Source organism: Danio aesculapii, chromosome 17 (genome assembly GCF_903798145.1).
Source record: "Danio aesculapii chromosome 17, fDanAes4.1, whole genome shotgun sequence".
Classification (NCBI taxonomy): Eukaryota; Metazoa; Chordata; class Actinopteri; order Cypriniformes; family Danionidae; genus Danio; species Danio aesculapii.
This window is the reverse complement of record NC_079451.1, coordinates 53,921,752-53,944,151: the sequence shown is the minus strand read 5'-3', so window position 1 is coordinate 53,944,151 and position 22,400 is coordinate 53,921,752. Positions and strand designations below refer to the sequence as shown.

Below are 22,400 nucleotides of genomic sequence, written 5' to 3'. Positions count from 1 at the left end.
TCTGAGTGATCTTTTATTAAATGCATGAAGGAGAATGATTTACACACACACACACACACACACACGAGCGCGCGAGCTCAGAGGATCTGCTGAGACGCTGAGTGTTCTTCTGTAAGGTGATGATCAGCAGCTTCACTTCTTCTTCACCGCCTGCAGGTTTGGAGCAGAAACCTTGACTTTCCCCGGCATGTTTCGGGACAAATCTGTGTCCTGTAAAACATCAGCGGGTGTTAATGGCACGAGCATGTGCATGCGCGCAAACACACACACACACCGGCTGCCGTTACCTTCACACTGCGGAATAAATCCTTCTCTCGAGCGCCGGCGTCTTTCCCTTTCATGAAGCTCAGCACAGCAGTGCGGGCCGCTGGAAAACACATTTACGTTCACAACACGTCTCTCACATACACACACACACACACCTGTACATCCACTACAGCCTCACCTTTGCCCTTTTTCTGCGTCCCTGGTGTCAGTTTGACCCTATACCTGCAGAGAGAACAGAGTAAAACACTCAGAGTCTGTGCAGAACACAGTAAGAGCTCAAACACACACACTGAACACACACTTATAGCTGGAGAGAGCGGTGTACGGAGCGCAGACCGGCACCGCAAACAGCAGCACATCCTCAGGGTGCGGGAGGCCCGTCAGAGAGTCCAGAAGGTTCTCCGAGTCCTGAGAACAAACAAACACTAAAGAGCTCAGAGAAACGACAGAGCTTCATTTCAGATCAACACTGAGAGACTGCAGGGGGACGACGAGCGCTTCCTCACCTCCACAGCGGGATTATCCACATCCTCCAGCTCCTGAAACACAGACACACACATTTAGCACACACAGATCACATCTTGGGTATTACACAGCACTGTGCAGAAGTGGACGTCTCTGCTGTCTCAGCTATTCATGCTTTACAAGAGCTCTGAGATTCTGACTGAATATGAAGTGCTGCAGTTCAGACGGAGATACGCTCATTATAGCACAGTTCAGACGGAGATACGCTCATTATAGCACAGTTCAGACGGAGATACGCTCATTATAGCACAGTTCAGACGGAGATACGCTCATTATAGCACAGTCAGACGGAGATACGCTCATTATAGCACAGTTCAGACGGAGATACGCTCATTATAGCACAGTTCAGACGGAGATACGCTCATTATAGCACAGGTCAGACGGAGATACGCTCATTATAGCACAGTTCAGACGGAGATACGCTCATTATAGCACAGGTCAGACGGAGATACGCTCATTATAGCACAGTTCAGACGGAGATACGCTCATTATAGCACAGTTCAGACGGAGATACGCTCATTATAGCACAGTTCAGACGGAGATACGCTCATTATAGCACAGTTCAGACGGAGATACGCTCATTATAGCGCAGTTCAGACGGAGATACGCTCATTATATTATAACTCACTGCTAAATCAGTAGATGTGTGTTTTTCTCTTCACCTTCTCCTGATCTCCTCCAGCTGGATCTTCCATGTTCTCGCTCGTCCGGCTGGTGGTTTCAGGTTTCGGCTTCGTTGCTGTTTTCTGATGAGCCGGAACTTTCTTTACTGGCTCTTCCTTTGCTTTTCCTTTCTTGCCCTTCTTTGTTTTTTCCTCTTTGGTGGAACCTGCGGACTGATGATCATGTACAGAGTGAGTTCAGTACAGACAGGAGGACTGCAAGAATGTTTGTTCATGGGTAGTGGACAGTGTCTGTGTGTGTTGGTCAGCGAAACTGAAACTGACCCCCAGTATCTTCATCATCATCTCTCGGTCCTCTTCATCCTGGTCTTTGTATTTGTCCTTCATCTTCTTCAATTTGTTCTGAGAAAAACAAACAACACACTGATTCACTCCTCCTGCTAACAGCTGCCTGTGTGAGTGTGTGTCTGAGAGAGTGTGTGAGTGTCTAACCTTCTGTCCTCTCTTCAGCGGTGCCGCAGCCACTCCTCCGCTCTTACTTGTGGGTGTTCTGGCAGTCTCCGGATGTTTCGGGTCTCCTTCCTCCAGATCCTCTGTGTTCTCCTGTTTCTGCTTCTTCTTCATGTCTCTGATGACAGTAAACTGGTTAATCTTCTGGTTTTCATCAGCTGATGCTCTGCACAATGATTCTGCTGGAGTTTGACTCACCTGCGCTGTTTGGCCGTTAGGTGCTTCTTCACCTGCGTATCTGTGTTCACCTGCAGGAATCATTCAATCATGTGATTCAGTTCAGCTGTGAGACTGACGAGTTGTGAGACTGACGGTGTTGTGAGACTGACGGTGTTGTGAGACTGAAGGTGTTGGGAGACTGACGGTGTTGTGAGACTGAAGGTGTTGTGAGACTGACGCTGTTGTGAGACTGATGGTGTTGTGAGACTGACGGTGTTGTGAGACTGACGGTGTTGTGAGACTGATGGTGTTGTGAGACTGACGGTGTTGTGAGACTGACGGTGTTGTGAGACTGAAGGTGTTGGGAGACTGACGGTGTTGTGAGACTGAAGGTGTTGTGAGACTGACGCTGTTGTGAGACTGATGGTGTTGTGAGACTGATGGTGTTGTGAGACTGACGGTGTTGTGAGACTCACGGTGTTGTGAGACTGATGGTGTTGTGAGACTGACGCTGTTGTGAGACTGATGGTGTTGTGAGACTGACGGTGTTGTGAGACTGACGGTGTTGTGAGACTGATGGTGTTGTGAGATTCACGGTGTTGTGAGACTGACGGTGTTGTGAGACTGATGGTGTTGTGAGACTGACGGTGTTGTGAGACTGACGGTGTTGTGAGACTGACGGTGTTGTGAGACTGACGGTGTTGTGAGACTCACGGTGTTGTGAGACTGATGGTGTTGTGAGACTGATGGTGTTGTGAGACTGATGGTGTTGTGAGACTGACGGTGTTGTGAGACTGACGGTGTTGTGAGACTGACGGTGTTGTGAGACTGACGGTGTTGTGAGACTGACGGTGTTGTGAGACTCACAGTGTTGTGAGACCGATGGTGTTGTGAGACTGATGGTGTTGTGAGACTGATGGTGTTGTGAGACTGACGGTGTTGTGAGACTGATGGTGTTGTGAGACTGATGGTGTTGTGAGACTGATGGTGTTGTGAGACTCACGGTGTTGTAAGACTGACGGTGTTGTGAGACTCACGGTGTTGTGAGACTGATGGTGTTGTGAGACTAATGGTGTTGTGAGACTGATGGTGTTGTGAGATTGACGGTGTTGTGAGACTTAAGGTGTTGTGAGACTGACGGTGTTGTGAGACTGATGGTGTTGTGAGACTGATGGTGTTGTGAGACTCACAGTGTTGTAAGACTGACGGTATTGTGAGACTGATGGTGTTGTGAGACTGATGGTGTTGTGAGACTCACGGTGTAGTGAGACTGATGGTGTTGTGAGACTGACGGTGTTGTGAGACTGACGGTGTTGTGAGACTGACGGTGTTGTGAGACTGAAGGTGTTGTGAGACTGAAGGTGTTGTGAGACTGAAGGTGTTGTGAGACTGACGGTGTTGTGAGACTGACGGTGTTGTGAGACTGACGGTGTTGTGAGACTCACGGTGTTGTGAGACTCACGGTGTTGTGAGACTGATGGTGTTGTGAGACTGATGGTGTTGTGAGACTCACGGTGTTGTGAGACTGATGGTGTTGTGAGACTCACAGTGTTGTAAGACTGACAGTGTTGTGAGACTGATGGTGTTGTGAGACTGATTGTGTTGTGAGACTGACGGTGTTGTGAGACTGATGGTGTTGTGAGACTGACGGTGTTGTGAGACTGATGGTGTTGTGAGACTGATGGTGTTGTGAGATTCACGGTGTTGTGAGACTGACGGTGTTGTGAGACTGATGGTGTTGTGAGACTGACGGTGTTGTGAGACTGACGGTGTTGTGAGACTGACGGTGTTGTGAGACTGACGGTGTTGTGAGACTGACGGTGTTGTGAGACTGATGGTGTTGTGAGACTGACGGTGTTGTGAGACTCACGGTGTTGTGAGACTGATGGTGTTGTGAGACTGATGGTGTTGTGAGACTGATGGTGTTGTGAGACTGATGGTGTTGTGAGACTGACGGTGTTGTGAGACTGACGGTGTTGTGAGACTCACAGTGTTGTGAGACCGATGGTGTTGTGAGACTGATGGTGTTGTGAGACTGATGGTGTTGTGAGACTGACGGTGTTGTGAGACTGATGGTGTTGTGAGACTGATGGTGTTGTGAGACTGATGGTGTTGTGAGACTCACGGTGTTGTAAGACTGACGGTGTTGTGAGACTCACGGTGTTGTGAGACTGATGGTGTTGTGAGACTAATGGTGTTGTGAGACTGATGGTGTTGTGAGATTGACGGTGTTGTGAGACTGAAGGTGTTGTGAGACTGACGGTGTTGTGAGACTGACGGTGTTGTGAGACTGATGGTGTTGTGAGACTGATGGTGTTGTGAGACTGACGGTGTTGTGAGACTGATGGTGTTGTAAGACTGACGGTATTGTGAGACTGATGGTGTTGTGAGACTGATGGTGTTGTGAGACTCACGGTGTAGTGAGACTGATGGTGTTGTGAGACTGACGGTGTTGTGAGACTGATGGTGTTGTGAGACTGACGGTGTTGTGAGACTGACGGTGTTGTGAGACTGAAGGTGTTGTGAGACTGAAGGTGTTGTGAGACTGAAGGTGTTGTGAGACTGATGGTGTTGTGAGACTGACGGTGTTGTGAGACTGACGGTGTTGTGAGACTGACGGTGTTGTGAGACTCACGGTGTTGTGAGACTCACGGTGTTGTGAGACTGATGGTGTTGTGAGACTGATGGTGTTGTGAGACTCACGGTGTTGTGAGACTGATGGTGTTGTGAGACTCACAGTGTTGTAAGACTGACGGTGTTGTGAGACTGATGGTGTTGTGAGACTGATTGTGTTGTGAGACTGACGGTGTTGTGAGACTGATGGTGTTGTGAGACTGATGGTGTAGTGAGACTGATGGTGTTGTGAGACTGACGGTGTTGTGAGACTGATGGTGTTGTGAGACTGATGGTGTTGTGAGACTCACGGTGTTGTGAGACTGATGGTGTTGTGAGACTGATGGTGTTGTGAGACTCACGGTGTTGTGAGACTGATGGTGTTGTGAGACTGATGGTGTTGTGAGACTGATGGTGTTGTGAGACTGATGGTGTTGTGAGACTCACAGTGTTGCGAGACTGACGGTGTTGTGAGACTGATGGTGTTGTGAGACTGACGGTGTTGTGAGACTGACGGTGTTGTGAGACTGACGGTGTTGTGAGACTGACGGTGTTGTGAGACTCACAGTGTTGTGAGACTGACGGTGTTGTGAGACTGATGGTGTTGTGAGACTGACGGTGTTGTGAGACTGACGGTGTTGTGAGACTCACGGTGTTGTGAGACTCACAGTGTTGTGAGACTGATGGTGTTGTGAGACTGATGGTGTTGTGAGACTGACGGTGTTGTGAGACTGACGGTGTTGTGAGACTGACGGTGTTGTGAGACTGACGGTGTTGTGAGACTGACGGTGTTGTGAGACTCACGGTGTTGTGAGACTGATGGTGTTGTGAGACTGACGGTGTTGTGAGACTGATGGTGTTGTGAGACTCACAGTGTTGTGAGTCTGACGGTGTTGTGAGACTGATGGTGTTGTGAGACTGATGGTGTTGTGAGACTCACAGTGTTGTGAGACTGATGGTGTTGTGAGACTGACGGTGTTGTGAGTCTGACGGTGTTGTGAGACTGATGGTGTTGTGAGACTCACAGTGTTGTGAGACTGATGGTGTTGTGAGACTGATGGTGTTGTGAGACTGACGGTGTTGTGAGACTGACGGTGTTGTGAGACTGACGGTGTTGTGAGACTGACGGTGTTGTGAGACTCACAGTGTTGTAAGACTGACGGTGTTATGAGACTCAGTGTTGTGAGACTGATGGTGTTGTGAGACTCACGGTGTTGTAAGACTGACGGTGTTGTGAGACTGACGGTGTTGTGAGACTGACGGTGTTGTGAGACTGACGGTGTTGTGAGACTGAAGGTGTTGTGAGACTGACGGTGTTGTGAGACTGACGGTGTTGTGAGACTGACGGTGTTGTGAGACTGACGGTGTTGTGAGACTGACGGTGTTGTGAGACTGACGGTGTTGTGAGACTGATGGTGTTATGAGACTCACGGTGTTATGAGACTCACGGTGTTGTGAGACTGACGGTGTTGTGAGACTGACGGTGTTGTGAGACTCACAGTGTTGTGAGACTGACGGTGTTGTGAGACTGACGGTGTTGTAAGACTGACGGTGTTGTGAGACTGACGGTGTTGTGAGACTGACGGTGTTGTGAGACTGATGGTGTTGTGAGACTCACAGTGTTGTAAGACTGACGGTGTTATGAGACTCACAGTGTTGTGAGACTGACGGTGTTGTGAGACTGACGGTGTTGTGAGACTCACAGTGTTGTAAGACTGACGGTGTTATGAGACTCACAGTGTTGTGAGACTGATGGTGTTGTGAGACTGATGGTGTTGTGAGACTGATGGTGTTGTGAGACTGATGGTGTTGTGAGACTGACGGTGTTGTGAGACTCACAGTGTTGTGAGACTGACGGTGTTGTGAGACTGACGGTGTTGTGAGACTGATGGTGTTGTAAGACTGACGGTGTTGTGAGACTGATGGTGTTGTGAGACTGATGGTGTTGTGAGACTGATAGTGTTGTGAGACTGATGGTGTTGTGAGACTGATAGTGTTGTGAAATTCACAGTGTTGTAAGACTGACGGTGTTGTGAGACTGACGGTGTTGTGAGACTGACGGTGTTGTGAGACTGACGGTGTTGTATAATAATATTGTGTGTTTGATGGTGTTGTGCGATCTCTCTGTAACGCACCTGTTGTGACTCCTGCGGGTCAGTAGTGTCAGTGTGTGCAGTCCTGTGGAGAAACAGAGAGACAGTGAGACTCAGCAGTGTGTGTGTGTTGCTCAGTAAAGCGCAGACGCACCTGTTGATCTGCAGGTGTGACAGTGAGATGCAGGTGTCCGGAAAGCTGATCTGCACTCCAGGATCCTCCTCCTCTGAGTCTGCAGTATCCTCTACATCTGCAGCGCTGACCGCATGTTCATCTTCATCATCATCACTATCATCATCATCCTCTTCAACGCTTCGACACACTCGCTGATCCTCCTCATCGCTTCGACACACCCGCTGCTCTTCATCATCTGCTGTCCGGCTGTCTGTATCCTCTTCCTCAGCCTCGTTCCCACTGTCTTCAGCTGAAACACACACACACGTTGATCACTGACAGAGATGATGATGATGATGATGATGAAGAACGGAGGCCACACCCAACAGCTCTTCTTCCTCCTCCAGGATCTCTGTGGTGCTGGTCCCGTCCTCCTCCTCCTCCTCCAGGGTCTTCATCTTGCGCTCTCCTCGGTGCCTGAACACACTCTGATCATCCACCTGCGCCGCAGAGCAGAAGAGGCTGAATGAGTCGCATGTCAATATTACTATACTGCGCTCTCACATGACGAGCTCGGCGCCGCTTTACCTTGAACAGAAACCCGAAGCCCATGATGAGATATGAGGGAGGCAGGAAGTTCTTCTTCCCTGTGGAGAAGCAGCACGTGTGTGTTTAATCTCATTGTACTGATGCTGAGCTGATCTGAGAACAGCTGCGATCTTCACCTCTGATCATGAAGCTTCCGGTGGTCAGATACTCTCCACTCGGAGCCGTTTTGGACACCTGTGAGAATACAGAGACAGGAGGAGGTGTTGAGGAAGGTCTGCAAGAAGATCCGATAACCAGAGCCGACGACACCGCTCACGCTTCCACACGCTTTTACACAAACACATACCGACCCGACCCGACCTGACCAGTGGAAATGGGCCTAATCTGGGTCACCAACAACATCCCTCTAAAGGTCTTATTCTGTGTTCAGCAGGAGGAGGAAAGAGTTTTGATACATGCTCCTGTGATGATGATGTGTGCGTGTGTGTGTGTGTGTGTGTGTGTGTGTGTGGATGCTCACCTGATCATGCTGAACCCACCACGCGCTGGTGATCACCTTAGCGTCCCATGCCGCGCTGTAGCACACAGCCATGGTAGCAGCCTCTGTGAGCGTGCGCGGAGGTACGGCCTCACCTGTGGAAGAGCAGCACTGCAGGTGAAGCCACGGTGCTGCTGATCATCAATAACTCAACATCAGTAGTGTGTGTGTGTGTGTGTGTGTGTACACCTGTGCTGCTCACCTGACGGGTTCTTGATCACACAGCTGGTGGCTCCGTGCAGATCCGCATGAACATACAGGTCTCCTGAAACACACACATACAGTGCTCAGAGAAGCAGAGAGCATCATGGGAAACAGCAGGGGGCGGGGCCTCACCTGCCCGCAGGTAGCGCTTGACGATCATCTCGTTCTGCTGCTGGTCTCGACCCGCGATGATCAGATAGTTCTCAGAGCTCAGGAACCACAGGAACTTCTCGAACCTGCCCACACACAAACACACACACGTCAGAGACACACACACACACACCTGCAGAGACGCTCAGGTGTTTTCTTTACCAGTACACCTTCCTGGCCTTCTGGATGCTGGTCACCGTCTGCACGTCCTTTAGCGTCTGCTTGGTCTTCTTCTCCGCAGACTTGAAGGCCTGGAGGCCAGAAACACACACACACAGACACACACATTTAGCACACACATACACTCTCAGATAGACACACACACACACTCAGAAAGACACAGAGACACAAACACACACACACTCTCAGAAAGACACACACACACACCTTTTGTGCCGCCTCCACAGTTTTCTGCTCCTTCTTGGCTGCGCTCCTCTTGCTGTCGTAATACCTGAGGAGATCAGCAGCACACACCTTCAGTGAGAGTGAGTGTGTGTGTGTGTGTGTGTCTGAGAGTGTGTGTGTGTATATGAGTGTGTGTGTGTGTGTGTGTACTGGCCTCTTAGCATTAGCGTGTGCAGACAGGTTGATGTCGATGTCCACCAGCACTGGTTTCTCTCGGCTGCGGTTCTTCTTCCCGCTCTGCAGCTCTGCGGCTCCGCCCTCTGGACACGCCTCCGGGTTCCTGAAATACAGGTGCGCAGTGACAGGTGTGTGCGCAGTGTTGTGAATTTGAAGAAGTGACAAAAACCAGGGAGAACAAAGCAGAAAACTTTAATAAGAAGAACGCGGCGTCGCTGTGGCGTCATCGAAAGAACTCTGAACTGGTGCAGCAGACACGCAGTTTCTACAGACCTTTTTCTTGGCTGCTGCATGGAGGGCGCCATACTGACCAGCGTCTTCAGGTACAATGTTTAGAACTTCCGTTTACAGTAATTTGCGCTGTGAAAATGGGTTTCAATAGCGCTTTGCCTGGATTACGGAGTGTTTTTGTGACACAACTTTGAAAAGTGTGTGTTAAAGCCATTATAATCAGTCAGATCTGTGGTTCAAGCGAGAGAGAAAACCGTTCTCCTAGTTCACGTGTCTGCCGTCAGAAATACAATGTGTGTGTGTTTCCCCGGCCTGTCAGCTGTTAGCTCAACTGCTCTTCAAAACACACGCACGCACGCACGCACGCAATACTTTACTGCATTATAGAGCAAACCAGATTACTGGCATGAAACCTAACAGGAAACATTATGTAAGTCATGCAAGTTACAAAAATGACCAATAAAAGTCTGTTACTGATCCTCTGCAGGCTGATGTGCTGTTCATTCTAATCGCGAGCCATTTATGTTTCATTTAATGTGTTGTTTTTACCACGGTGTGTGTATTTCTGTCATTATAAAATGTCACTTTATTTTCACTTTGTCACAGTTATTAAATCAGTGTGTCAGTGGTACAGTACGTGTGTGTGTGTGTGTGTGTGTGTCAAACATTTTGATGACTTACATGTGTTTGGGTTGATTATATATTTGAAAGAAAGAGAATCAGTTGACTTTAGCGTTGACGAGGCGTCATTTAAACTGCAGAAGATGGCGTCTGACAACGAGGGGAAAATGCCTCACAGCAGTTGTTTTCCATAATATTAGATCACATTTTTTAAATGATCAGTCCAGGAGGTGGCGCTGATCGGCAGCAGTATTAGTTCAAAGATGATAAAAGCAAATAAAAATAGATTAAAACTATAATTTCTAAGCTGTCCAAATGTGACTCTTTATACACATCAGCTGTCGACCGGAGGTTCTTGGCATTCTCCTAGCGCGTACATGCAAAGCATAATGGGTTATTTTGTGTTCTAAGAAAAAGGAGACAGTGTTTACATGGTGGATAATCGCAGCGCCAGCTGAATAGGCCGAGGAACAATATACCAACAAAGTCACAGGTATATAATCCACTACAGCTCTGCACCCTGCCTTGAAGCGTCTTGCACTTCCGAGTGACAGGGAACTCTGGCGGTCATCCAGAATTCACAGAACCACGGTTACATACGTTACCAACGTACTGTTTCATTCATCCTGACCGCCAGAGACGGTGTTTACACAGTGGATGACCCATACCAGAAAGGTCACAAGGAAGATAAAACTCACCAGAAGACTTGCGGAGAACAGCTACGCCCACACCCATAGAGTCAGCAATATTGACATTGAAGAATCTTGCAAATGTGCATGGAGAAGACCATGTCGCTGCTGCACAGATCTCTGCAAGAGAAACACCTTTAAAAGCAGCCCAAGAGGAGGAAATGGCTCTGGTAGAATGGCAAGTGATGGCACCAGGTATAGGTTGCTGAGCCCACACGTGCTGCTGATGATGTGACAATAAAAGTGATTTGATTTGCTTAGAGGTGCACCTCTCCTAGCTTCTCCATAACAAACAAACAGCTGTTCTGATTGTCTTAACTGTGCAGTAGCCGCCACATAAAATTTCAAGGCATGCACGGGGCATAAAAACAGAAAACCTTTGCCAGAAGGTAATGGTTGAAAGGACTGCAATTCAATTGACTGGTTAATAAATTGCTACAACAATACTTTAGGGAGGAAGGATGAATTAGGCCAAAGGGTAACACCAGAGTCATCTGGTTTCCATCTCAAACAGGACTGACTCACTGACAAAGCGTGCAGCTCACACACTCTGTGTAGAAGCAACAGCCAAGAGGAAAGCCGTCTTTAAGGATTTCCACTTTAGATTTACTTCTTCCAAAAGTTCAAATGGAGACTAGCAGAGAGAGGCAGAACGAAGTGAACGAGCTGGATTGAGACATTTTGCACCCTTCAAAAAACTGCAAACTAGGCTATCAGACCCCAAAGAGGAACCATTTACTGATGCATGATGGGCCGAGATGGCTGCTACGTAGACCTTTAGTGTGGATGCAGCCTTGTCACTCTCCAACAGCCCTTGTAAAAAGGTTAAAACCCTCGAAACTTTGCATTGCACAGGATTAAGATTCTGAGTCGCACACCATGAACAGAATGACTTCCATCGGTAAGGATAAAGATTTCTTGTAGAAGCTGCCCTTGCGTTCAGAACTGTGTGGATGACTGAAGGCTCGCATTCTGCTAATAAAGGATTGGTCCCAGAGGCCACACCTATAACTGTAGACATGCTGGATCTGGATGCCAAATATGACCATCTAGTTGACACAACAGGTCCCTCCTGCCTGGAAGTTGTCTCGGTTGGTTCACCAACAACGTGAATCGATACCGATGACGAGATGGGTCTAACCGCAGAAGATTGTTCCATACCTGCAGGGGCTGCAGATGGAGCAATCCCAGGGGAATTACACAAGAGGCTGCCATCTGCATCCCGATCAACCTCAGGAGCATGCCATATTGTAGAGATACTCCCAAACAAAACTGGCTCAAGAAGTTCAGGATGTCTGTCGTCCGAGACTGAAATAGGGTCATCCCTATCAGCAGCTCTTTACTCTGTTCACTGAGAGACCCAGCCTGGTCACATGGTCCAGCAGCAGCTGCGTATTGTGCACCGATTGAGCCCTCGTTTGAGCACACACCAGCAAGTAATCCAGATATGGCAAGATTCGTACACCCTGAGCCCAAAGCGGAGATAGGACAACTTTCCTGCATCTTGTAAACACAAGGGGGGCTAGGCCGAGACCAAATGGTAGAACTCTGAACTGGTAACTTCTGCTCATGAAACTGAAACGCAGAAACTTTCTGTGATGCTTGGCAATCAGAACGTGAAAATATGCATCTGTCTTATCTACAGTTGTGAACCAATCTCCCTCTGCAATGGACCAAAGAACATTGGTCACACGAAATATGCGAAAGGGAAGTCTTTTCAGAAATCTGTTCAACCTTCTTAAATCCAATTTTGGACAAAAACCTCCGTCCTGCTTCAGAACCAGAAAATAAGTCGAGTAAAAACCTTCTTTCTGAACCAGAGGATGAACTGCTTCTATTGCTCTCTTTTGCAACAAGGAACATATCTCTCTGGAGAGAGCTGCAGATCGTGCTGGGTCTGTCATGACTGTTGGAATTAGACCCGAAAACAGCGGAACTGTAGGGTGTAACCCTTGCACAAAACCCATGGGTCTGACACTGTGTTCTCCCAGTAACTCACCTGATGGCTTGTGAAACAGCCGACTCAATCATCTCAGGCCTTAACATTCCAGCCTTTTGAAGTTGTGTGGGGGCGTTGACGAGCACCTCGTAAGGGAGGGTGACGTGGAGTAGGTTTGGCATGGGAGTGACGTATTTGTGCGTCATCCAGACCCTGGAACCTCTGTAGGCCCTGGGGTCGGCTGGGGGCCCCATGACGGAAACGTGGTTGTACAGAGGTATAATTCCTAGGCGGCGGCAAGAGCATTCAGAAATTTGGAGGCTGCTGTGCTTGTGTTAGCTACTGTGAAGCTGTAGACAATTTTGCATGTTTTTCCGACACCTCTGATACATCTGGCTCAAAAATATGTCCTGGAACAATAGGAAGGTCCCTCAATGTCTTTTTACAGTCCTCTGACAATTTAACCTGAGCAAGCCATACTTGCATTCTAGCATTTAGTAGTGTTGCTGAGAGGGACCCCAGATCTGGAGTCACATGCCCCATAGCAAGCAAGGCTGTCTGTAAAAAATGTGGAACTGAGGAGTCCACCTCAGTGCCTAGCGAACTAGAGGCAGCCAAAATTAAATGGCAGAAAGTATTCTCAGCCCTGGAAATGTAGGAAGCCACAGTGCGAGCATACTTGGATCGTCTTTTGGCCATGCCTGCCCCCTTAAGAGCATTTGAAAATTCTGCAATGAAATCCTTACATGCTGGCATAACAATAGTATCCACAGATGGAGGTCTGCGGAAAAACACATTAGATTGAACAGGATGAGCAGGGCCATCATCAAGGCCAAGACGGGCTACTGCCATCCGAAAGACTTCCAATGCATCATCATCTCTGTGTGGGGCATTGTCAGAGGAATAATAAGAGCCATTCTCGGATCCAACGGTCTAGCATGTCTTACTGGCAGGCTCAGGAACATCAGCCTGACTTTACTCCTGAAAATGAGAGTCAGAAGCACATGTCGACACAACGTCGAAGTGGGGACTATGGCCACTTAAAGATGCAAATGGTGGTTCCTTGCTAGAGGAATAAGAATGAGCTTCCTCAGCAAAGGGCACAGCAGCAGAGATGTCAGATACTGGCTCCACTGGTTGTAGATTTTGTAAAAGGCGTTTCATCTCCGCCATGTCTGAAGATAGACAGGCCACTTTCTTCGACAACAGATATCCAGCCGTGTGCTTACTGTTTAGGCTAGGTTTCTTAGGATGAGGAGCTCCAGAAGCGCAACGTTTTTTTCCCCTTCTTCGGCAATGCTAGACCCGCTGGTAACGCAACAGCATCCTAATTGTGGCTCAGCCCAGCCAAACGGACCTGTCTCTCTGACAGGGGCAGCAAACTACAATGCGAGCATGGATCAGTTAGCGCGTCTTTCAGATGTTGAACGCCAAGACAGGATGAGCAGATATCGTGTCCATCATCCGGGAGAAGCTTGTTAGGACAGAGCTTGGAAGTCATCAGGAAAGCCGTGGAAATAACGTGATAAGCCATGAGAAGGCGTCAAACTGATCAACCAAATACCACGGCTAGTACCGTTGGCTAACAAACGTTAGGACGAGAAAAACTTGCTGCTCCTATCAAAGAGCTGCACTCGACGACCAAAATCCAAAGGCGGGAAGCAAAAAGAGGCAGGGTGCAGATATACCTCAGCTCTGCTCGCATCACCATGTGACTTTGTTGGTTTATTGCTCCTCGGCCCATCCAGCTGGCGCTGCAATTATCCACTGTGTAAACACCGTCTCTGGCGGTCAGGAGGAATGAAACAAAACTATACATTTTACAGAGAGCTGGGGACAAACCTAAACAAAGCATGCAAATGAAGTGTTGTTGTCGGCAGATGATTGCATCTCCAGCCCTGATCTCATCAGCATGCATTTTAGCATGAACACAAAGCGTGCGAATCGAGGTTCACGAGTCAGAACCCGTCCGGCCAGTTGACCAGCCTGAAAGTCTTACTCTGCCATTAGTTGGACAATAGACACAGCTGAGATGCGAAACTGACCGTTAGCATTACTCTGGAGACAGGACGCTGTGTTTCCCTCAGGATGGGTTTCACCATGACATTAATATATTTAAAGAAATCTGTCATCTTTCAGCAGCTATAGGTGAGTGTGTGCAGTGACAGATCAGTGTACAGGGACAGGTGTGTGTGTGTTCACCTGAGCAGCAAGGTGATGTGCTGCAGTGACAGGGGTGTGTGTGTTCACCTGAGCAGCAGGGTGATGTGGTTGCTCTGCAGCTTTAGCTCTTTGATAGCACAGGCCACTGGGTCTCCCGCCGCCTGCGCCTCCGTCACCATCCGCCCGATCTCCACCCAGTCCACCTGATTGGCCAGAGCGCTGCGTACCACCTGCAGAGCCCGCTGCACCACCGGCAGGTTCAGCTCCACCAGCTCCCCCTTCAGCCGCTCCACCTCCTGCACACACACACAACTACAGTCATCAACACACACCTGCACTGAGATAAAGACTACACACACACTGTCACTCTCTCACACACACACACCTGAGCCTGATGCAGAGCCTCCAGGCGCTGCTGGTGGTCCTTCCGCACGTTCTCCAGCTTCTTCATTGCCTGCTTCTCCTGCTGCAGCGCCCGCATGTCCAGCTTCTGGCTCTCCATCTGAGAGAAGAACTCATCCACCGCCTGAAACACACACACACACACACACACACACATGCACACACATGCACACACACGCACACACATGCACACACGCACACACACGCACACACACGCGCACACACACATGCACACACACGCACACACACACACACGCACACACACACACACACACGCACACACACACGCACGCACACACACGCACACACACGCACACACACACAGGTTTTTGTTGTTTTTTTACTCTACAGCCTGTATATTTTCTCCCCTAATTGTACAATAGACACACACACACTCCTCATCCCCACAGGCAGCAGTGTCGTCCCCGTGCTGTTTATATTGACTGAACGACTGCAGCAATAATAATAACCGAGATCAGTCCGGCTCCAGCAGAAGACTAAACTCCTCCAGTCACACAGCAGAAACAGACCGTTTACAAACCCTCTTATTTTAAAGATCAAACACACACACACACACACGCACGCACGCACGCACGCACCTTGTTGAAAGACTCAAACTCAACATAGCGGCTCTTCGCATGCTGACAGAAGAGGAACGGGTGAAACTCTTCATACCTGAGGCACAGAAGAGGAATGATGAGGAAAGGTGTGTGTATCAGCACTGAAGAACATTGGAGAACAGGTGAGTCAGTAGGAGAACAGGCGAGTCAGTAGGTGAACAGGTGAGTCGGTAGGAGAACAGGTGAGTCAGTTGGAGAACAGGTGAGTCAGTTGGAGAACAGGCGAGTCAGTTGGAGAACAGGTGAGTCAGTAGGAGAACAGGTGAGTCGGTAGGAGAACAGGTGAGTCAGTTGGAGAACAGGTGAGTCAGTTGGAGAACAGGTGAGTCAGTAGGAGAACAGGTGAGTCGGTAGGAGAACAGGCGAGTCAGTTGGAGAACAGGTGAGTCAGTAGGAGAACAGGTGAGTCAGTTGGAGAACAGGTGAGTCAGTTGGAGAACAGGTGAGTCAGTAGGAGAACAGGTGAGTCAGTTGGAGAACAGGTGAGTCGGTAGGAGAACAGGTGAGTCAGTAGGAGAACAGGTGAGTCAGTTGGAGAACAGGTGAGTCAGTAGGAGAACAGGTGAGTCAGTTGGAGAACAGGTGAGTCAGTTGGAGAACAGGTGAGTCAGTAGGAGAACAGGTGAGTCAGACGGAGAACAGGCGAGTGAGTTGGAGAACAGGTGAGTCAGTAGGAGAACAGGTGAGTCAGTAGGAGAACAGGTGAGTCAGACGGAGAACAGGCGAGTGAGTTGGAGAACAGGTGAGTCAGTAGGAGAACAGGTGAGTCAGTAGGAGAACAGGTGAGTCAGTAGGAGAACAGGTGAGTAGGCATGTGCCGGTATCACATTTTCATGCTGCGATTAATTGATTGAGCTTTTATCACGGTATACAGTATTATCACAATATTGTAATTTTACTAGAGAAACAGGTAAAAAAACACAAAAAAACTTCAGTTTCGTCAACTTAGTAACTTTAATAACTTTTTAATTAACTAAAAGTACTTCAAACATTTAAATACAAATAAATATAAATAAACAATACACAATATAAAAGTAAACTTGAGCAATTATATCAAAGTGAATGTGCAAAGGGAAAGCGTCTTCGATCAGAAATCCCTCTGCATTTTTTTGGAACCCAAAATATTTCCAAACCTCTGACTTTACCCTTTTTGAAGGGGGATAAATTGTCGGCAGCGTTCCTCCTTCCGCCATGCTGCTTCTTCGTGTGAGCAGGGCTGGACTGGGGCAAAAAAAATCGACCCTGGCATTTCAGAGCGGCCCACTAAATTCAATCAAAATGCTATCTATCTATTTTTATCAACTCATTTTCTATAAAACACAAAAGCCATATACATGAAATAAATAAATAAATACAAACTTTAATCTCAATTTAATTCCTGTATGCTGTCCATAAAGATATTTGTTGAGTTCTAAAAAATACACTATTCATTCATTTATTTTTCTTCGCATAAGTCCCTTATTTATCAGGGGTTGCCACAGTGGAATGAACTGCCAACTATTCCAGCATGTTTTATGCAGCAGATGCCTATCCAGCCACAACCCAATATTGGAAATCACCCATACACACTCATTCACACACACACTCATACACTACAGTCAATTTAGCTTATTCAATACACTATTGACTCAGCCTATATTCAATAATAAACATAACAAAAACTGCCTGCTAATGCATGGGTAAATCTTCAAAGGGAACAGTGTTACATTTTAACCTTTCACCTCATCCTGCTTCATCTAAACAATAAAAACATAATATAAGTCAAATTTGTTTCATTTTGATATTTGATTTACCCTGTCTCTTTTGCAGAATATCAGTTTTAATAACCAATAATGGCCATTATAACAGTATAACGTACATTAAATTTAAACGATAAAGGTAAGCAATCAGTCAATGTGCAGAATCAGTGTATGTGGTTACATAAATTAATATATTAGCTTATCTTTGCACTCAGCCAAAACAGTTAACTGAGAACAAGTGATTCAAAAGACATAAGAATTGTTAGACAGAGACAACAAGATGAATTCAATATCACGTTTAACAACTATAGTGAGATGAGATCATCCAGCAGATGAACTGTCTGACATGCACTATACTCTGACCTAGGGTTTATGCTTACCCGCTGAACTAGTGGCTGCAGCTCTGGGCAGAGAGTGTGTGGTCACGTGATTTGCGTTTTTAGCCGTGTACTAGAATGAACAGAGAACTTTTCAGAATCGCTAAATGAAACGCCGGTGTATTTCCCGCAATTTCTCTGCGCCTCCCTTGCGTTTCTTCTCTCTGACTCTCGGCTATTTTGACAAATACACACAGACGACGCACGCTCACACGGAGTCCAAAATAGGAGTTTGTGATTGGGCCAGCCCAATGTCAATACCGAAAAGAGCCAATGGGCTGCACACTGTCACATGGGCCGGCCCGGTCTGTCTGTCCGGGAAAAAAGCATCTACTTTCAGAGAGTCACAGATCACAGCAGCGTCAATCAATAAGGCAGAAAAAAACAATAGGCTGCTAAGCCTTTTATGGGCCGATCAAATCATAAGACGATGATCAGCCCGGCCCAAAAAGTACGTCGGCCCACCGGGAAAGTGCCCGGTCTGCCAGAAGGCAAGTCCGCCCCTGCGTGTGAGGATTATAGTGCGGTGGCAGCGGCGGCGGCGCGCACACAGGGCTTTTACATGTGGGGATTGTTTACATCAGAGTGCGCATCAGTTCTGCGCAGCATATACGCAGTCTTTCTTCAAGCGGTTGATGGAAAATAAGCTAAGGCGCGTTCTAAGAATATAAATTCGGATCTATTATTTTTCACGGTATTTTGAAGTGCCCGCGATAACAATATCGTGCATATTCATTACCGTGATTTATCGCATTACCGAATACCGGCACAAGCCTACAGGTGAGTCAGACGGAGAACAGGTGAGTCAGAAGGAGAACAGGTGAGTCAGTTGGAGAACAGGTGAGTCAGTTGGAGAACAGGTGAGTCAGTTGGAGAACAGGTGAGTCAGTTGGAGAACAGGTGAGTCAGGCGGAGAACAGGTGAGTCAGGCGGAGAACAGGTGAGTCAGTTGGAGAACAGGTGAGTCAGTTGGAGAACAGGTGAGTCAGTAGGAGAACAGGTGAGTCAGTTGGAGAACAGGAGAACAGGTGAGTCAGTTGGAGAACAGGTGAGTCAGTTGGAGAACAGGTGAGTCAGTTGGAGAACAGGTGAGTCAGACAGAGAACAGGTGAGTCAGTTGGAGAACAGGTGAGTCAGACGGAGAACAGGAGAACAGGTGACTCAGACGGAGAACAGGAGAACAGGTGAGTCAGTTAGAGAACAGGTGAGTCAGGCGGAGAACAGATGAGTCAGTAGGAGAACGGGTGAGTCAGTTGGAGAACAGGAGAACAGGTGAGTCAGTTGGAGAACAGGTGAGTCAGGCGGAGAACAGATGAGTCAGTAGGAGAACGGGTGAGTCAGTTGGAGAACAGGAGAACAGGTGAGTCAGTTAGAGAACAGGTGAGTCAGGCGGAGAACAGATGAGTCAGTAGGAGAACGGGTGAGTCAGTTGGAGAACAGGAGAACAGGTGAGTCAGTAGGAGAACGGGTGAGTCAGTTGGAGAACAGGAGAACAGGTGAGTCAGTTGGAGAACAGGTGAGTCAGTTGGAGAACAGGTGAGTCAGTTGGAGAACAGGTGAGTCAGTAGGAGAACAGGTGAGTCAGTTGGAGAACAGGAGAACAGGTGAGTAAGTTGGAGAACAGGTGAGTCAGTTGGAGAACAGGTGAGTCAGTAGGAGAACAGGTGAGTCAGTTGGAGAACAGGTGAGTCAGTAGGAGAACAGGTGAGTCAGACGGAGAACAGGTGAGTCAGTAGGAGAACAGGTGAGTCAGTTGGAGAACAGGTGAGTCAGTTGGAGAACAGGTGAGTCAGTAGGAGAACAGGTGAGTCAGTTGGAGAACAGGTGAGTCAGACGGAGAACAGGTGAGTCAGTTGGAGAACAGGTGAGTCAGACGGAGAACAGGTGAGTCAGGCGGAGAACAGGAGAACAGGTGAGTCAGTTAGAAAACAGGTGAGTCAGGTGGAGAACAGGTGAGTCAGTTGGAGAACAGGTGAGTCAGGCGGAGAACAGGTGAGTCAGTAGGAGAACAGGTGAGTCAGTTGGAGAACAGGTGAGTCAGTAGGAGAACAGGTGAGTCAGTTGGAGAACAGGAGAACAGGTGAGTCAGTTGGAGAACAGGTGAGTCAGTTGGAGAACAGGTGAGTCAGTTGGAGAACAGGTGAGTCAGTTGGAGAACAGGTGAGTCAGACAGAGAACAGGTGAGTCAGTTGGAGAACAGGTGAGTCAGACGGAGAACAGGAGAACAGGTGACTCAGACGGAGAACAGGAGAACAGGTGAGTCAGTTAGAGAACAGGTGAGTCAGGCGGGAGAACAGATGAGTCAGTAGGAGAACGGGTGAGTCAGTTGGAGAACAGGAGAACAGGTGAGTCAGTTGGAGAACAGGTGAGTCAGGCGGAGAACAGATGAGTCAGTAGGAGAACGGGTGAGTCAGTTGGAGAACAGGAGAACAGGTGAGTCAGTTAGAGAACAGGTGAGTCAGGCGGAGAACAGATGAGTCAGTAGGAGAACGGGTGAGTCAGTTGGAGAACAGGAGAACAGGTGAGTCAGTAGGAGAACGGGTGAGTCAGTTGGAGAACAGGAGAACAGGTGAGTCAGTTGGAGAACAGGTGAGTCAGTTGGAGAACAGGTGAGTCAGTTGGAGAACAGGTGAGTCAGTAGGAGAACAGGTGAGTCAGTTGGAGAACAGGAGAACAGGTGAGTCAGTTGGAGAACAGGTGAGTCAGTTGGAGAACAGGTGAGTCAGTTGGAGAACAGGTGAGTCAGTAGGAGAACAGGTGAGTCAGTTGGAGAACAGGTGAGTCAGTAGGGAGAACAGGTGAGTCAGACGGAGAACAGGTGAGTCAGTAGGAGAACAGGTGAGTCAGTTGGAGAACAGGTGAGTCAGTTGGAGAACAGGTGAGTCAGTAGGAGAACAGGTGAGTCAGTTGGAGAACAGGTGAGTCAGACGGAGAACAGGTGAGTCAGTTGGAGAACAGGTGAGTCAGACGGAGAACAGGTGAGTCAGGCGGAGAACAGGAGAACAGGTGAGTCAGTTAGAAAACAGGTGAGTCAGGTGGAGAACAGGTGAGTCAGTTGGAGAACAGGTGAGTCAGGCGGAGAACAGGTGAGTCAGTTAGAGAACAGGCGAGTCAGTTGGAGAACAGGTGAGTCAGTTGGAGAACAGGTGAGTCAGTTGGAGAACAGGCAAGTCAGACGGAGAACAGGAGAACAGGTAAGTCAGTTAGAGAACAGGTGAGTCAGTTGGAGAACAGGTGAGTCAGACGGAGAACAGGTGAGTCAGACGGAGAACAGGTGAGTCAGACGGAGAACAGGTGAGTCAGGCGGAGAACAGTTGAGTCAGGCGGAGAACAGGTGAGTCAGACGGAGAACAGGTGAGTCAGTTGGAGAACAGGTGAGTCAGACGGAGAACAGGTGAGTTAGTTGGAGAACAGGTGAGTCAGTTGGAGAACGGGAGTCAGGTGGAGAACAGGTGAGTCAGTTAGAGAACAGGTGAGTCAGACGGAGAACAGGTGAGTTAGTTGGAGAACAGGTGAGTCAGACGGAGAACAGGTGAGTCAGTTGGAGAACAGGTGAGTCAGTTGGAGAACGGGAGTCAGCTGGAGAACAGGTGAGTCAGTTAGAGAACAGGTGAGTCAGACGGAGAACAGGTGAGTTAGTTGGAGAACAGGTGAGTCAGACGGAGAACAGGTGAGTCAGTTGGAGAACAGGTGAGTCAGTAGTAGAACAGGTGAGTTAGTTGGAGAACAGGTGAGTCAGACGGAGAAAACAGGTGAGTTAGTTGGAGAACAGGTGAGTCAGACGGAGAACAGGTGAGTTAGTTGGAGAACAGGTGAGTCAGTAGGAGAACAGGTGAGTTAGTTGGAGAACAGGTGAGTCAGATGGAGAACAGGTGAGTCAGATGGAGAACAGGTGAGTTAGTTGGAGAACAGGTGAGTCAGATGGAGAACAGGTGAGTTAGTTGGAGAACAGGTGAGTCAGATGGAGAACAGGTGAGCCAGTTAGAGAACAGGTGAGTCAGACGGAGAACAGGTGAGTCAGTTAGAGAACAGGTGAGTCAGACGGAGAACAGGTGAGTTAGTTGGAGAACAGGTGAGTCAGACGGAGAACAGGTGAGTTAGTTGGAGAACAGGTGAGTCAGTTGGAGAACAGGTGAGTCAGTTGGAGAACAGGTGAGTCAGTTGGAGAACAGGTGAGTCAGTAGTAGAACAGGTGAGTTAGTTGGAGAACAGGTGAGTCAGTAGGAGAACAGGTGAGTTAGTTGGAGAACAGGTGAGTCAGACGGAGAAAACAGGTGAGTTAGTTGGAGAACAGGTGAGTCAGACGGAGAACAGGTGAGTTAGTTGGAGAACAGGTGAGTCAGACGGAGAACAGGTGAGTCAGTTGGAGAACAGGTGAGTTAGTTGGAGAACAGGTGAGTCAGACGGAGAAAACAGGTGAGTTAGTTGGAGAACAGGTGAGTCAGACGGAGAACAGGTGAGTTAGTTGGAGAACAGGTGAGTCAGTAGGAGAACAGGTGAGTTAGTTGGAGAACAGGTGAGTCAGATGGAGAACAGGTGAGTCAGACGGAGAACAGGTGAGTCAGTTGGAGAACAGGTGAGTCAGACAGAGAACAGGAGAACAGGTGAGTCAGACGGAGAACAGGTGAGTCGGGTGGAGAACAGGTGAGTCAGTTAGAGAACAGGTGAGTCAGACGGAGAACAGGTGAGTT

At 48.4% G+C, this 22,400-nt stretch overlaps 1 protein-coding gene across 1 annotated transcript in view; it reads right to left on the bottom strand.

Annotated features, from left to right (window-relative positions):
- LOC130244144 (ribosome quality control complex subunit NEMF) overlaps positions 1-22,400 on the bottom strand; it is a 27,542-nt gene continuing 5,142 nt past the window's right edge. Inside the window, exons 2-24 of the mRNA XM_056476425.1 lie at positions 15,573-15,648; positions 14,957-15,097; positions 14,659-14,867; positions 8,906-9,031; positions 8,734-8,797; positions 8,509-8,597; positions 8,329-8,432; positions 8,195-8,257; positions 7,975-8,087; positions 7,631-7,688; positions 7,494-7,552; positions 7,288-7,405; positions 6,945-7,215; positions 6,833-6,875; positions 2,124-2,173; positions 1,908-2,043; positions 1,740-1,817; positions 1,455-1,628; positions 774-806; positions 569-675; positions 446-489; positions 288-367; positions 1-210 (exon numbers count right to left, since the gene is read on the bottom strand). Of these exons, the coding sequence (XP_056332400.1) occupies positions 133-210; positions 288-367; positions 446-489; positions 569-675; positions 774-806; positions 1,455-1,628; positions 1,740-1,817; positions 1,908-2,043; positions 2,124-2,173; positions 6,833-6,875; positions 6,945-7,215; positions 7,288-7,405; positions 7,494-7,552; positions 7,631-7,688; positions 7,975-8,087; positions 8,195-8,257; positions 8,329-8,432; positions 8,509-8,597; positions 8,734-8,797; positions 8,906-9,031; positions 14,659-14,867; positions 14,957-15,097; positions 15,573-15,648 (2,314 nt within the window). The 3' untranslated portion in view covers positions 1-132. The remainder of the gene's footprint in view (positions 211-287; positions 368-445; positions 490-568; positions 676-773; positions 807-1,454; positions 1,629-1,739; positions 1,818-1,907; positions 2,044-2,123; positions 2,174-6,832; positions 6,876-6,944; positions 7,216-7,287; positions 7,406-7,493; positions 7,553-7,630; positions 7,689-7,974; positions 8,088-8,194; positions 8,258-8,328; positions 8,433-8,508; positions 8,598-8,733; positions 8,798-8,905; positions 9,032-14,658; positions 14,868-14,956; positions 15,098-15,572; positions 15,649-22,400) is intronic.